Source organism: Chinchilla lanigera, unplaced genomic scaffold (genome assembly GCF_000276665.1).
Source record: "Chinchilla lanigera isolate Chin_1 unplaced genomic scaffold, ChiLan1.0 scaffold00022, whole genome shotgun sequence".
Taxonomy (NCBI): Eukaryota; Metazoa; Chordata; class Mammalia; order Rodentia; family Chinchillidae; genus Chinchilla; species Chinchilla lanigera.
The window spans coordinates 4,716,747-4,733,928 of NW_004955423.1; the positions used below are offsets into that span (position 1 = coordinate 4,716,747).

Genomic DNA, 17,182 nt, shown 5'->3' on the forward strand with positions numbered 1-17,182 from the left:
TTTTGGTTTTTCTCCGGTACCGGGAACCGAACTCACGACCTTGCACTTGCCAGGCAGGCGCTTTTGCCGCTGAGCTAAATCCCCAGCCCCTCTGTCTCTTTCTCTTGAGAATAAGGATAAGAATGAGAATGAGAATGAGAGTATGAATAAGAATAATGCATATAACACATTACTCAGACTGGCCTAGAACTCAAGGCTTAAGCAGGCTGAAATGCTTTCCCCATCTCTGCCTCACAAGTAGCTGGAACTACAGACCTGTACCACCGTGCTAGGTCTTCTCTTTTGGAAGGGAGCCTGCATGCGTTAGATAAGTTTCATTCCTGTAGATCATCCTGGTCCCACTTCTAGCTCCTACTCCATCATTGCTCTAAACCAGGAGATAAAAAAGCTTATAGGCCACCTGCTGGATACTACAGCATACTTGAGTATATCATGGTCATAAAAGCTACTGCTGATGTTACTGATCCAGAAGCTTTTTGGATAATCAGTGTTCCTGATAAATACTACACTGAAGCCAAGTAGGTCATCGCAGCAGCATAGCATAGAGAAGAAGATCAGTATATTTTCAGGTTTGGTATTTTACTTTTTGGGGAAGGTAACATGTAAATAATGAAATGTGTTGATTTCAGCCACTTTCAAGTATCTTCAGTTGTACTGCTGTGGCTGCCTCCCTGACCTGAATCAATTGAGAATGTTTACTTTTCGTGGTTATTTTGACTTTGGGAAGGAGCCAGAGGTAGTGAATAAGGTGAATGAAGACACGCTGTATTGGTTTCACCAGCTGGATTTTCATTAGACAGCACTTGGCAGCAGCAGTCACTGTTCTTTTGATCATACCTTATAAAGACATGGAAGAGACTTTCAGAACTGCTTTAGAAAGTGGCGAGAGTGAGGGCACAAGTGTGTTTGAAGGAGTGACTAATTTGAGAGGGATAGTATAATAAATGTTCTATTTCATTTCATTTCATTTATTTTATTTTGTGTTTTTTGAGACAGGGTTTCACTATGTAGATCAGAGTGGCCTTGAATTTACTGTGTAGCCTAGGCTGGCCTCAAACTCAGTGATTCTCCTGCTTCAGCCTCCCAAATGCTGGGATTACAAGCATGTGCCACCATACCCGGCTTGTAATAAATGTTTTAAAGTTGAATATTCATTGTATATTTTGATCTCCCCCATATTCAGATTGTGCAAAAGGCCTCTAACGCTTTTTATCACTGCACACAGAGACACTTAACTTTTAAGTTGCCCATTTCCTCCTCTTCCTGGCCATCGTAACCACTCTCTTAATTTCTGAGTGGGTATATCTGTGGTAGCTTCCTCATAATATTTGCTTCCTCTCTCTGGCTTCTCTCACTTAGCATTCTGTCTTTGATGTTCACCCATGTTGTAGCAGGCATCCAAAATTTCACTCCAGTTTATGGCTGGATGATACATGCTCTATTGCATGTATATAAACTATCTGTTAATTCATTCATCATCCAGTGGAACTTTGAACTGTTTCCACATTTGGCTCTTATGAGAACTTTGAACTGTTTCCACAGTACTCTTTGCTGTGATCACTGTTGTACAAATATCTGTTCAAGATCTTAATTTCCATTTGTGTGTGAATATATTGTGTGTGTGTGTGTGTGTGTGTGTGTGTGTATGTGTGCTGTATATGCCCAGTGGTGGAATTGTTGGATCAAAAGCCAATTTTGTTTAATTTTTTAGTGGAATGACCTTTTTTTTTCATTATAATAGTAAAGCAGTTTAAATTCCTAATAGCAATGCACTAAGGATACATTTTTCTGTATTATACTATCTATTGTTTTCTGTTTTTTGTTGTTTTGTTTGTGATACCAACCATCCTAGAGGGTGTGATTTTGACTTTCAATTCCTTATAAGCAAAATTAGAATGGAGATGAGGCCAGGAAAATTCTCAAGTGAACAAAATCAATTAGGCCTTTAAATTAGCCTTTCTTTGCTTAGAGAGTGAATACAAGCAAAGCTTGGGTTATATAATTTTAGACAAATGCTTATGTAATACACAAATAAAATTTAACTTGAGCTACTGAGACACACTAATATATACAACTAAAACTTTTTAACAAGGTAAATCAGAGAAAGCCATTTTATAATTTACCCAGTCAGTCTTTTTTTGTTTTTCTAATTTTTTTATTCATACATGTTTGTAGTACATAATGTTTATATTCTTTGTGGGAAGTTGGTAAATGTACATAATATGTGGTCTTTTAATTTTAAAAAGAGAAAAAACAATAAAAATGATACAGAATTTTTTTTTTTCTGGTACCGGGAATTGAACTCACAACCTCATGCTTACCAGGCAGGCGCTGTGCTGCTGAGCTAAATCCCCAGCCCTGATACAGAATTTTAAAGCAAGATGATAGGAAATTAATATGTTTGTTTCTACATTTTCTGTATAAATATTTGCTTGTGATACTCACAACAAAACACACATGTTAACACAAGCACTTTATCTTTCAGTCTAGTATTCTACAATTCATGAACTGCATCTTGAAATAAATTCTTTAAAAATTTATTGTATACCAGTGATTAGTGTTGTCGAACTTGTTTTCATATGTTACTGGCCATTTGCTTCTCTTTTTTAAGGAAATGTGTATTCCTGTTCTTTGTCTACTTTTGAGTTGGGTTTTCTGTTATTCGGTAGTACTTGTAGTTCTTAGTATGTTCTGGATAGTAAGCCCTTATTGGATTTATGATTTCCAAATATGATTCAACAATTCTGTGGGTTCCCATTTTACCCTATTAAAGGCACCATTTAGTTCACAAATCTTTTAAGTCTGATGTAGTGTAGGTTACATTTATTTCCTGTGCTTTAGGTATCATATGCAAGAAGTCATTTCTGTCTGACATCTATGTCAGGCAAAGCAAAGACCAGAACTGTTAACCCAACCAAGATTCACTTGTGGCAGATAAAGTCTGCTCTGGTCCTCCTGTTTAAGTGAGGGAATTGGAACCAACCAGGAGCTATGTTTTCCAGCCCAAGACCACAACACATTAGTGATAGGGTAGGGACAGGACTAGAAAAGGCAGCAGGGAACTTCTAATCATTATGAATATGGCTTTGTCTTGATTGGACATTCATGTGGTTATAGTCACCATTTGACTCTTTCAGGATTCCTGTGAGATTATTTTAGCTTTTCAAAAAATTTCTCCGTGGATTGAAGAAGTGTACAGAACTTTCTAGTCTGTCATTAATCTCAGTTGTCTAGGTTTTTTTTTTGGTTTTTCTCCGGTACCGGGAACCGAACTTACGACCTTGTGCTTTCCAGGCAGGCACTTTGCCGCTGAGCTAAATCCCCAGCCCCAGTTGTCTAGGTTTTTAATCCTGTCTTTATGATTTATTCATTCAGTCCTTGTATAATGCATTTATCTCATTTGTGAGGTGATTAAAATAAGGTCTAATTTTCAGGTACTGTAAAATATTAAATGCACGTGGTTTATCATAGTGTAGACCCCAAATTATGGTGATGATTACTTGAGTTTTATTATTACTATTGACATAAAACTTTGGAGAGGTTAATACCCTAAGTTTAATCCAAATCATCATTGAAGATTTGGGAGAATGATGGAGGAAGCCTTCTGCATCTGCTAATGTTAGGTTCATGCTCTCTTGTAGAAAGTGCTCAAGGCTTGTCTGTCCTCAGTTGATTGATGCTCTGATACTTTTGCAACAAAATTTTATAAACTTATTTCTAATAAGAGACTCTTCTAGGTTGGAGCATTGCTATGGCACCTGAACTAAAAATGTTGACTCCCATTTGTCTGGTGGAAAACATCAATGAAGACATGACTGTGAACAAGGAAGCCATAGAGATTCTTGAGAAGATTTCTCAGCCGGTGGTAGTGGTGGCCATTGTGGGGCTGTACCGTACAGGGAAATCCTACTTGATGAACCGCCTGGCTGGACAGAACCATGGTGAGTATTATTATGAGGTGTTGGAAACCAGTTACATCTCAGCTTCTTACTTCTGTTCCTAGTGAGAAAAAGGAGGAACCCAACTCTTCTCAGTAAAGCAAACTTCTCATTCTAATTCTCACCAGCAGATTTTTACTTTGCTTTCATTCATTTCCATAATCTTTATTGTCTTTGAAGAAAATCTCTCCCACTAATGCTCAAAATTATCCTCCATCACTGGCTCCTGTGTTTCTTTTCATCCATACTTTGCTTTTGATATGAAATATTCTCATCAATACATAGAGACCTCTGAGTATTTATTTTTCTAAAAGTCCTTTTTTGAGTGTCACATTCCATTGTGACAAGCAACTCTTCATTTTTCTTTGCTTTTCTCTTTAATACAAAAATGTTATGCCTATTTCCATGTCCTGTTTTTCTTTTTCTCTGGTCTCTGCTCAGTCTGCTCCTTTGTGACTCAGCGCAGCCCTTGTTTCACAATACTCTTGTTGCAGTTGCCAGTGCCCTCAATTTTGTCTGATTCTTGGATGTCTTTGCCTTTGTCTTGAGCCCCTGAATATCTTCATCATCATGTTTCATATCCTCTGCTCCTTGGTAGGTAAAGCATTTTTGGAGAAAGTGAAGAAGTACCACATAGTCTGCTGAGGTCCTTCTAGTCCCAGAAGCCTAAGGTCACATTCTCTATGATACTGTGGAAGTGCTGATGTCACCATTGTTTCTCTTCTTCTTTTCAGGCTTCCCGCTGGGCTCCACTGTTCAATCTAAAACAAAGGGCATCTGGATGTGGTGTAGGCCCCACCCCATCAGGCAAGACTACACCCTGGTCCTTCTGGACACTGAGGGTCTGGGCGATATGGAAAAGGTGAGTTGGAGAGATTCAGGCACACACTTTTGACTCTGAATTGTCTTATCTTTTTTAAAATCTTTGTGATTTGATTGCTGTGATCTCTTTATGAAATCAGAAACTGAACTACAGTGAAAGAGGTAAACCTTATTTTGTTTCATCTTACTTCTAGATAAAATCAGATATCATGTTATTTTAGGTAAAATATTCTTTTATTGCTTGACATTGGTGTTAGTAATTTGTTTCCATGTAACTTAAAGCCTATTGAGAAGCTAGGTCCCAGCCTTATGGGTTTAGTAGTATAGATTTTAGTGAACAGAATAAAGGCTCTGCCACAACAGGGCCTTCAGTTCCATCTAGGAAACCTGAGGTCTTTCTTAACATGGAGAGCAAGCAAAAGGCAGGTTGGAGAGAGAAAGGTGCTGCCCTGTGCAGTGGCTGGGCTCTGTCAGTTCTGTGGGGAGAAATGTGGCTGGACCTGCCCTTTGAAGTATCTTTTGTTGGGAGTAGTGTGCTGGGTCTTTATCTCTGATATTGACTGATTTCTAGAACTTGGCCTTGGAAGCCTTCTCAGGAAGAGTGCTTACATGTGTTGGCTTTGTTCGTCAGCACTGCCAAGAGCTGGGAAATGTGTTTTAAGGAGATGCATACACACATTACTCTTCCACAGTGTACAATGAGGCATAAGCAGGCCTTGAGAGGAAGATGGGAAGGAGTCAGCCCATCTCGGTGTCCAATGAAAGGCTCTGGTTCACACTCTGAGCCTCCAAGTGAAGTGTGTATTTGCAGTTGAAAGTTCTTATGGTGAATCTCATTAACTACCCATAGAACTTTCTAGAAGTCTCTGAGAAGCCTCTGACTGTGCTGGTTCTATAAAATATATTTTTGTCTTATGATAAATATTCTAAGGTGGGTTTTAATGTTTAGTTTCCTAAATGTAAGTGAACTAAATCATTCATCTTTTCTTCCTTAGAGACTTCAGAATATTGTCTAAATTTATATATAATATAATATAATATAATTGTGTCTGAAGAAGAATTACAAATTCTGTTTATTCTTCTGAGATATATTGAGCAAATAAAATATATATTAGAGATGTACAACTTGATGCTTTGCTATACATTATGAAATCAAATCCACAATCAAACAGATAAATATATAATCACCAGACATTATGTTTTCTGTTTTTTTTTGGTGTAAATACATGGGTTGTAGCTGCTTAGCATAATTCAAGTGTGTGGTGTAGTACTGTTAACTCTAGTCACTGTGTGTTCCTTAGATCTCCAGAATTTACTTCATTGTATAATTGAAACATTGTTCCTTTTGATCATCAGTGTCCATTTATCCCACCTCAGGCCACAAAAATACACCATTGTCTTCCCTTTTGTTATGGTTCACTCTTTCTATGACATTTTTAGATTCAACTGTTCAGTGAGATAATGCAATATTTGCTTTTTTGTGTCTGGCTTATTTCACTGAGCTTAATGCCCTCCGGTTTGTTCTTAATATAAATGGTAGGACTTCTTTCCTTTTTTATGGTAGAGTAAATGTTCTCCATGGTTGAGTAAATGTTATCTTTAATCATTTATTCATTGATAGGAATTTATAGTTTTTCAACAAGTGTCCAACAGGTTAATAGTATCCCTTAGTTAATGTGGACTGATCAGGTCCACAATCTCCCAAACGAGTGGACAGCAAAAACTTAAATAAACGAGAGAAGTAGTTTGATTTCAGGCTTCAAAAGGGTTCCAAACCCTTTAACAGAATTCAAGATTCTATGGGGATAAGACAAAGAACGTCTCTGGGTGGTCCATATTTATTTGGTTTTCAAGCAAAGGCGGGGGATACTGAAGAAAGTAGGAATCTGAGAAGAATCTAGCAGGACCTTGGGAGATATTTTCCCAAGTAGTAAATTATGTCAATCAGGAGAACTATCTTTTCTTTAGGTTGACATTTATTATAGGAATGTGCAGCCTGCAGCTGCAGTTTCCTTTTAAGTTAATTGGGGTTGGAGCCAAATGTTCTCAACTGTTCTCTTATCCTGTCCTTTGAGGTATCCCAACTTCACAGGCCAATAGAGGCCTCAGTAGGGATGAGTGACTCATAGAGGTTTGCTTATTATGAGTTTGTTGTCCATCTCCAGACAAGGGACCTAGGCCTTGGACAAGTCACAAGTAAACTTGCAAAGCCAGTTGGTTAATATTAAATCCTGCTCAGAGATGCTTTATAATGGTCTCTATCACATGTCTGTTATGAATAGTGCTACAAAAGAGATGGAAGTGTGGTTTTCTTTTCCAGACACTAATTGCTTTTTCTTTGTAACTATACATAGAATGAGATTGCAGGATTATGTGGTTCTTCTATTTTTAATCTTTTAAGGAAACTCCATAGTACTTTTCCTAATGGCTGCACCAGTTGATATTGTAACCAGTCGCTACAAAGATATTCTTTTTTCTCAATCTTCATTAATGCTGTTATCTCCTGTCTTGTTGATAACAGCCATTCTACTGTGTGTCAATTTATGTCTTCTTATGGTTTTTAGTGACATTTCCCTGATACTTAAACTATGAACATCTTAATTAGACTATGAACATCTTCTCATGTATCTATGAGATACATGATTTATATGAGAGATACATGAGATACATGAACATCTTCTCATGTATCTATTTACATGATTTATATGTATACTTAAGTTCTTTGTTAGTTTTTAATTGGGTTATTTGATTGGTTTTGCTATGGAGGTACTGTTGATATTAACCTCTTATCAAATACATACATTGCAAATATTTCTCTCCCATCCTGTAGTTGTCTTTTCACATGGTTCATTCTTTGCTAGCAGGAATCATTAGTTGAATGGTGTCTATGTGTCAAGATTTCTTTTTATTGCTTGAGTTTTGGGTGTTATATAACATATAATAATCACCAAGTAAAAATGCATTAATGTCCAGCTCAGTATTAGGAAGCTTTTCCCACTGATTTCTTCTTATAGTTTTATTGCTTCTGATATTTTCTCTACTCCAATCAGAAATTTTATACCTTTTGCCCAATGTGACCACTTTTCTTTCATATAGCCTATAGTGAATAAATAAATTTAGAATAAAGAAGTGTAACATCCATCATTCAATACCCTTCTGAGAACCTGACATAGCATCAGTGTTTCCTTAGGTTCATTTATTTCATCTAACTGAGAGGAACAATTTATGAAGATTAAAATCCACTTATAGTATGAAGAAATTGTGATCATGAGAAATATTGTTTTCATGTTATTTGCCTTTATGTCCGTGTTCTTTGCATAGTGAGTACCTGAGCTGAAATCATACATGAAGACTTTTATGACAAATGTCTGAATGAAATTCCAAAGAGTGACCTTTGAGTTTCTTTCTGTCCTCTACTTTCTAGGGTGACCCTAGGAATGACTCCTGGATCTTCGCCCTGGCCTTGCTTCTGAGCAGCACCTTTGTGTACAACAGCGTGGGCACCATCAACCATCAGGCCCTGGAGCAGCTGCAGTATCCTTCCAGGAGCTGAGCTGCTGCATGTCAGTGGCTTTTGAGGAGATGAATATTGAGTCATATTTTCTTACCCTGTCACTTGCTTGCTTTTGGTGGAGCAGAGGGGACCTAGGAAAGAAAACATTGTTATGATAATTTTTTATTAAGGAAATATAGGGATTTTAAGTAGGAATTTCCTTTTCCTTAACCAAGTCCTAGTTATGTGACAGAGCTCACAGAACTAATCAAGGCAAAGTCTTCCACAAATTCTGATGGAGTACAAGATTCTTCAGAGTTTGTGAGTTTTTTTCCAGACTTCATCTGGGCTGTACGGGATTTCACTCTCCAGCTGAAGATGGGTGATAATGACATCACAGCAGATCAATATCTGGACAATGCCTTAAAGCTGATTCCAGGTACCAGAGCAAAGACTGGGTGTGGGATTTCTGTAGTGTGGATGTTCTGACGTTCTCCATCATTCTTGGGGATCCCTTTGTGTTTGAGACTAGTTGGAGGTCTATAGAAATGGTGATAGCAGTCATAGGTGAGAGGTTGAAAGCTCTAAGAAAGATAGAACATAACATACAGTGAAATTATTCCAGTCCACATTGTTCTTTACACATTTGTTCTTTAGAATTCAGATTACAATGGTTGATAAAACTGTCTAAAGTACAGGCACTTTGTATCCTATCTTAGCATTTGCTTTTCTCTGTTTAGGAGAACAACTGATCACAGAATTGTTAAACATGATATCACAATACAAAGCTCATCTTACTGTGTGTCTGCATTTCACACCGGTGTTATTCTTCTCAAGGAAGATTATTACTTTTTAATAGTGATATTTAACTTTCCAAAATTTAACATGAGAAATAACTGTATGTCCTAAGTAAAATGAAGAAGTATTCTTTTCATTTTTTGCCTTTTCAATATTTACACAATGGCCGTGGTATTCATTTTATTTTATATAGGTAAGAAATATTTCTCTCAATTCTAGCATGTTTATTCATGCTATCATTTCAAAAGAAATTATATGAATGAAGATATATATTATTTGTACATTATTAAAGTATCCAAAGAAATTTTGTGAAATTACCAGTTCGAATTTACTTTTTAATTCTTTAAGTTTTGTAATATATCTTTTCTCAATATATTCATTGAATAATTGGCAAAAAAAACCTACCAATTCAATTATAGTCCTTTCTCTCAAAGACTTTATAGAATAGTGGTGATTATTTTAAAAGTACATTTTAATTGATATTTGAAGGCTTTTGATAAAGATATTCAATACTATACAAAGTGTTATTTAAAATATGTGTTTTGAGAGTCTTTTTTTTTTTTTTGGTACTGGGAATTGAACTCATGACTTTAAGCTTGCGAGGCAGGCACTGTGCCACTGAGCTATATCCCCAGCCCTAAACCCTTTTTTTGATGTTTACATGTTATGGGATACATATAGATAGTACAGTTGTTACATAACACATAACATGTCTATCATTTCACATAGCTATTTCTGTGATGAAATAACTAAAATTGACTTATTTTAAATCCTTAATACAATAGTTTCATTAATTCTAGCTTCATTTTTATATTAAATTTCTAGACTTACTGTCTTGGTTACTTTTCTCTTGTTGCTGGGACAAAATACCTGATGCCCAAAATTAAGGAAGGAAAGGTTTATTTCGCTTACAGTTTATGCAGGTTTCAGTTCATACTTGGCAGATTACAAGGCAGACTGGCACATGGCAGAGAGCTACAGCTCAGGGCAGTAGAACACAGCTAAGCCACAAGCACACACCAGGGCAGAATGGGGGAGGAATGGCCTCAAGCACTCTTTTCCTCTCCCTTACATATGCAAACTATCCACCCCAGGGCAGGTGCAGCTCTCACACCCTTAATCAAACTTTAAAAGCCTGCCCCGTGACTGCAGGAGGCTTTGGGGGGACACACAGACATAAACCATAACATTCCACCCCTGCCCCCCCAAAGACTCATGCCCATCCTTTAATACAAACAGCATTTAGTCCATCTGCAAGAGTTGCCAAAGTCCTAACAGTTGCAGCATTGCTGAAAATTCCAAGTCCCAAGTCTCCTCCTCGGTGTAAGGCAAACTCTTAGCTGTGAACCCCCCCGCCGTACAAATGAAAAGTTAAACACTTCCAACATTCAATGGCATAAAATAAGCAGTACCATTCCAAAAGGTACAAACAGGAGGACACAGAGCATTGGGACCAAAGCAAGTCCAAAATCCAGCAGGGCTAATGTTATGTCCTGTAATTCCACATGCAGCATCTGAAGCAACTTGTGGCACATTGTGAGCTCCAAAGGGCTTGCATGAGTCCACCCCTGTGGCATTTCTGGTTGGTTACAGCTTCCATGGCTTCTCTCTTAGGCCCACTTTGCTCCCTCCTTCCAGCTTTCCTTAGATGATCCACTGTCCTGGCTTTTCTAAACTTCTGAGGTCTCCAGGGCACCTTTTGCTTCACATTCACAGTCTCACACATTGCCCTCTCAGGGGCACACTGCCTGGCCTCCCAGGCTTTCTGAAATCTGGGTGGAAGCCTCTTAAACCTCAGAACTCCTGCATTCTCCATGCACCTAATGCCAGGGCCACGTGGATGACCCCAAGGTCTGCTGCCACCTGGAGCAGTAGCCAAGTTTTCCTCTCTCTTGGCCACAGGGGTCGAGTGCCTGGATCGTTGGGCACTCTGAATCCAATTCTGAGGAGCAGGTTCTCTATGCTGCCACCATTCTGGAACCTGGTGCGGCCGCTGCTGCCATTCTGGAACATGGCACTCAGCAGCTTTTTCCTTAAGGCAATGTCTTTCACCTTTGCAGTTTTGAGGCTGCAAAGGGTGGAGACTTGCTGCTTCTTGTGATGCCCTCAGGCCATCTTTTCTATTCTCCTGTTCCTTCTCAGGAATGGAGATCTCCTCAGCTCCACCTTTGCAGTCCACAGCATTACTGCAGCTTCCTTTCTGGCCAAACTCACAACATTTTGAATCATCCTGCTGGGCTCTTTGTTCTTGATTCTCAATATAAATCTGGCTAAAAGCCCCCAACAATAGCCATGACACTGCTCCAACGTTTGACTGCCTTGAAATTTCTTTTGCCAGATTAATCAATCCACTGCCGCCCTTAATCTCAGTCTTAGGCAAAGTCTCTGGACATGAGCAAAATGCAGACAAACTTTCTGCCAAGCCATAACACACATCATCTGGAGTCCAACGACCAATGCAGTCCTTCTTCCCAACAGAAACCTCCTGAACCTGGTCTTTACCGGCAAGATTTCTGTCAGCTTTCTGGTCTTCTGAGCTCTGACCAGAATCTCCCAAACAGAACAGCCGAAGGCGTTCTAGCACTTCTCTTTCAGGCAACAACTCCAAACCTTTCCAAACACTCCCCATAAGCCATTTCCAAAGGCTCTTGAACCACATGGTCAGATATAGTCACAGCAACGACCCCACTCCTCTGGTACCAAATTTTGTCTTGGTTACTTTTCTCTCGTTGCTGGGACAAAATACCTGATGCCCAAAATTAAGGAAGGAAAGGTTTATTTCGCTTACAGTTTATGCAGGTTTCAGTTCATACTTGGCAGATTACAAGGCAGACTGGCACATGGCAGAGAGCTACAGCTCAGGGCAGTAGAACACAGCTAAGCCACAAGCACACACCAGGGCAGAATGGGGGAGGAATGGCCTCAAGCACTCTTTTCCTCTCCCTTACATATGCAAACTATCCACCCCAGGGTGGGTGCAGCTGTCACACCCTTAATCAAACTTTAAAAGCCTGCCCCATGACTGCAGGAGGCTTTCGGGGGACACACAGACATAAACCATAACACTTACACATCCTATACATCTGTTACTTAGTGTCCTCTGACCTACATCTTTCTCATTTCTTGCACACTCCTGGCATCCACCATTTTATTTTGTATTACTATACATTCAGGCTTTTAAATGAAATATTTTTGGCATCAGAGTTATTTTCTTTAAATAGAAAATATTGGTAGCATCCTTAATATGGCTATAATTATTTCACTATTGTCTACTAGTCTGTCTTTTTTTGGTTCCTCAGTTCAATTTCAACAAGGGATTGAGTAGAATAGAAATATACATTTGACCTTTTCTTCAATTAGTAAACATCAAATAAACAACTACTCTATACTTGCTGCCAAGTTCAGATCAGGAGATACTAGCCAAACTTTCTGTTTTCACTGGAGTAAGATGTCACTCCAAATATCATGCCTGTTACATTATTGGTACAAGCTTAGTGTGCAAGCAATTATTAAATGTTTATGATAAAGGCACTGTGTAGATGTAGAACCCTGCAAACTATGGCAACTCTGGAGGAAAAAAACCCTTTAATCTCCCAATCACAAGACTATTCCCACTGTATCCTATGTTCACATTTCTTAGGTGAGAATCCCAAAGTACAAGCATCTAATTGTGCTAGGGAGAGCATTCGGAATTTCTTTCCAAGTCGGACGTGCTTTGTCTTTGACCGGCCAACAAATGACAAAAATCTCCTCGCCAATATTGAGAATGCCCGAGAAGACCAACTGGATCCTAAATTCCTGGAACAAACAAGGAGTTTCTGCTCTTATGTCTTCACCTGTGAAAAGAGCAAGACTCTCAGAGAGGGAATTGTGGTTACTGGGAATCGTGAGTCTTCTTTACATGTTTCTGTGCAGAAGCATGCATGTTGAATATATTATATAGTGTTTTTCTATCATTTTTGTTCATTTGTATGTATAATTATGATATGTATGCACTCATTCTCTATAAAATGTGCATACTTTATTATTATCTTACTGGGGCTTACAAATTCCTCTTAAAAACTGTATACTTTGTTGCAGGTATGTGTGGGTTCTACATCTAAGAAAAAAATTGACATTAATAATAAAAATCACTAACTTTGTCTGAAAATAAATATATACAATTTTCTCAGGGAAGTCCTACATGTGAATTTTTCTTTGCAAGGAGACTAGAAAGCGTGGTTTTTGATACTGTGTCCTATTTAGTACAAATATTAATATTACCCTGTAAGTCCCTGAAAAGGCCCTAGAAGCCTCAGAATTAGAAGCAAATATATTATGAGGTATCTTATCTTATTAGTACTTATATAAACTATTTTTCTTTAAATTGTAATGAGGAATTATATTTTCTAGGTATACTTTAGAATATTACATAAAGCTAGATACTGATACTAAGGTTTTTGTTTGAGTGTGACCCAGAGAACCACATAAATTTAGGTGTTTAGTAGGACGGTGAAGGTAATGAGAAAAGGAGGTAGGTCATGTAACTATGCTGTGTGTGTGTTTGTGTGTGTGTGTGTGTGAGAGAGAGAGAGCTTAGAAGTATGGTCTCACCATCTTAGATTCCTTTTAATTATAACTCTCCTATTTACCTCCTAAAATTCGTGGATCACTCAGGGCTGGGGGCTCTGGTGGAGACCTATGTGAACGCCATCAACAGTGGGGAAGAGCCTTGCTTGGAGAATGCGGTGTCCACTCTGGCCCAGCGTGAGAACACAGCAGCCGTGCAGAAGGCAGCTGACTACTATGGCGAGCAGATGGTCCAGCGAGTGCGGTTCCCCGCAGATACGCTGGAGGAGCTGCTTAACGAGCACTCGGCCTGTGAGAAGGAGGCCATTGCGGTCTTTATGGAACGCTCCTTCAAGGACGAAGATGGAAAATTCCAGACGCAGCTGGTGGTACTGTCTCATTTTTCTTCTGCTTTTATTATCACATCTTTGCTGTACACAATGATTACATTCTGTGCGGTTTTTGCTCCTGTGTCTTATTCAGTACTTTCCTCAAACTTTCCATTGAAGAGAGAAGCCCAGAGCTGAGTGCATTAAGCTCATGGTTCATCTCTCATTCAAGGACAAAGCATTTGGATTCTCATTGGGAATGGAGTCTCTAAAATTACACGTTCTTCCTCCAAACCCAAATCTCAGGCATATTATGCAGCAGTTTCTTTGGGTGACTGAGGCATAATCAGTATAGATGTCTTCCTCAATTCTTATGGTGGATTCTGATAAGTACTTCTTAGGACTGCAGACCTGCCCAGAGCATTGTCAAATCGTCCCTGGGGTGTTCACATTTTCAGTTCACGTTTTTTCACACTTGCTCGTTCCTAGCAACTGACTTTCTCTTACCAGAACCCTAATTCTGCACTGTTGTTCATCCCATATGACTCTTTGTTGTATACTGTATCCTTCAACATAGAACCATGGACACAATACCATAGAAGGGGGGCAAGGGGAGGAAAAAGACTTAAGATGTGTCCTTTACCTGTACCAAATACCGACAGGGAATGTGAACACTGTAGATCAAAAACATGACCTGAAAGCAGTAATAATAACAATAATAATGAGAATGGGGAAATGGGATCTGTAGCAAGAGAGAGGGATATGGGTAATGGGGGAAGGGGAGTAAAAAAGATCCAAGGTGCATTATGTACCTGGACTTCCTCTCTAAGATTAATGTAAACTTCATGTACAGCAAACATGTGCAAAAAAAATAGAATTAAAAAAGAAATCATAGAAGTGGCAGCACACAGTCCCTTCATTTCACAGATGAGGATCTTGAGGCCCAGGAAGGTTCAAAAGTTTCTCATAGACTTGTAGAGAGTTGTAGGTTTTTTTTTTTTTATTTTAAAGAGAGTAGTAAATGAGACATAAATAAAAAAATAGAACAGTAGCAGCATACCAGTATCACAAACATAAACAAACCAAAGTAAGAACATTTAAAATGATACAGGGTTTCAAGACAAAATAATACATATTAACTGTGGATGTTTTATTACATATTGCTATCCTCAACTATGTTGCTCAGATTACCAGATATAACAATGGAAGATTGTTAAAACCATTAAAGAGAATAATAAGATAATTATTAGATAAAACATTAGAGATAATATAGAATTTCACTAGACAAGATGGTAATTCCATTGCACATTGTTACCTTCAAATAAGCTGCCCAGATTACCACATACAAGCATGCAAAATTGATCAGAACCTAAAAATTTTAAGCATTAACCATTCCTTTCAATATACCATCAGACATCAGCAATACAGTTATCGCAGCTATTCATGTATATATTTATGTTTTGCCTTCCTTCTTTCTTTTTTCTTCTTTCCCTCATCCCAGTCATTTCTTCCTTTGAGCAATTTCTTTCTCTTTCCTATCATTTATTGTATGTTTTGAATTTTACTTATTCGTTCAGGTTCCTATACCAAGGATACAATATGATGTTTACACATATGAGTCTGATTTATTGGACTTACGAGTATGGTCTCTAGTTGCATCCATTTACCTACAAAAGCCTTGAGTTGATCTTTTTAAATAGCAGAGTAATACTCCATTGTATAAAAATACTACATCTTTTTTTATCCATTCTTCAGTGGATGGGCATATGGGTTGTTTCCAAGATTTAGCTATAACAAATTGTGCTGTTATAAACATGAGTGCACATATATCGCTGTGGTATGATGTCTTTAATTCTTCTGAGAAAATGCCCAGAAAGGGAATAGCTGGGTTAAATGGGACTTCCAATCCTAGTTTTGTGAGGAATCTCCAAACAGACTGCCACAGTGGTTTCACCAATCTACACACCCACCAGCAGGGGAGTAAGGTTCCTTTCTCCCCACAGCCTGTCCAGCATTTGTTATTGGTTGATTTCTTGATGGTAGCCATTCTTTCCGGGGTGAGATGAAATCTCAGTGTTGTTTTAATTTGCATTTCTCGATTGACTAATGATGTCAATCATTTTTTCATGTGTTTATTTGCCATTAGTATTTCTTCATTTGAGAAGTGTATATTCATCTTAGATGCCAATTTTTGGTATTCATTTTTGGATTGGGTCTTTGAATTTGAGGGGCCTGATTTTTTTTAATTCTTTCTATGTCCTAGATAGAAATCCTTTGTCTGAAGGGCATTTGGCTAAATTTTTTCCCAATTTGTGGGTTTTCTTTTTATTCTCTTGGTGATTTCTTTAGATGTGCAAAAACTTTTCAATAAGATGAGATCCCAGTTGTTGATTCTTTGAAGTATTTCCCATGCAGTTTGGTTTTTGTTCATAAATTCTCAGCCTACCCCAATGTCTTCAAGATTTTTACCTTCTTTCTCTTCCAATAAATTTAATGTTTCTGTTTTAATATTTAGATTTTTGATTCATTTTGACTTTAATTTAGTGCACAGTGAAAGGCATGGGTGTAGTTTTAGTCTTTGGCATGTGGAAAGCCAATTTTTCTTTTTCTTTTGGTTTTGGTTTTCTTCCAGTACCAGGAATTGAACTTATGACCTTGCACTTGCCAGGCAGGCGCTGTGCTGCTGAGCTAAGTCCCTAGCCCCTAGAAAGCCAATTTTTCTAGTACCATTTATTAAAGAGGCTATCTTTCTTCCAGTAAACATGTTTGGCCCCTTTGTCAAAGATAAGGTGACTGAGTATGTTTGTAGTTGTGTCTGTATTTTGTAATCAGTTCCATTGATCTTCAGGTCTGTTTTGTGCCAGTACCATGCTAATTTTATCACAGTAGTTTTGTAATATAATTTCAAGTCAGGAATTATGATGCCCCCCGCCTTTCCTTTGTTTCCCAGGATTGCTTTTGCTATTCTAGGCCTCTTCTGGTTCAAGATGAACTATAGGAATGTTTTCTCTAGATCTGTGAGGTATACTAATGGTATTTTAATTGGGATTGCATTGAATCTGTACAACAATTTTGAGAGTATGGCCATTTTCACAATGTTCGTTCTTCCTATCCATGAGCAAGGAATATCTTTCCATTTTCCGATATCCTCTTCAATCTCTTTTTTCAGAGCACTATCATTTTTACTGTATAGATCTTATACTTTTGATAGATTGATTCTGAAGTATTTTGTCTTTTTAGATGCTATTGTGAAA

General features: G+C 38.1%; 1 protein-coding gene across 1 annotated transcript in view; it reads left to right on the top strand.

The window, feature by feature from the left end:
• Window positions 1-17,182, top strand: part of LOC102021890 (guanylate-binding protein 6-like) — a gene marked incomplete in the record, with an annotated part of 28,362 nt that overhangs the window by 2,590 nt on the left and 8,590 nt on the right. Inside the window, 6 exon segments of the mRNA XM_005385352.2 lie at window positions 3,738-3,941; window positions 4,673-4,800; window positions 8,185-8,294; window positions 8,496-8,692; window positions 12,692-12,937; window positions 13,708-13,988. Of these exon segments, the coding sequence (XP_005385409.2) occupies window positions 3,752-3,941; window positions 4,673-4,800; window positions 8,185-8,294; window positions 8,496-8,692; window positions 12,692-12,937; window positions 13,708-13,988 (1,152 nt within the window).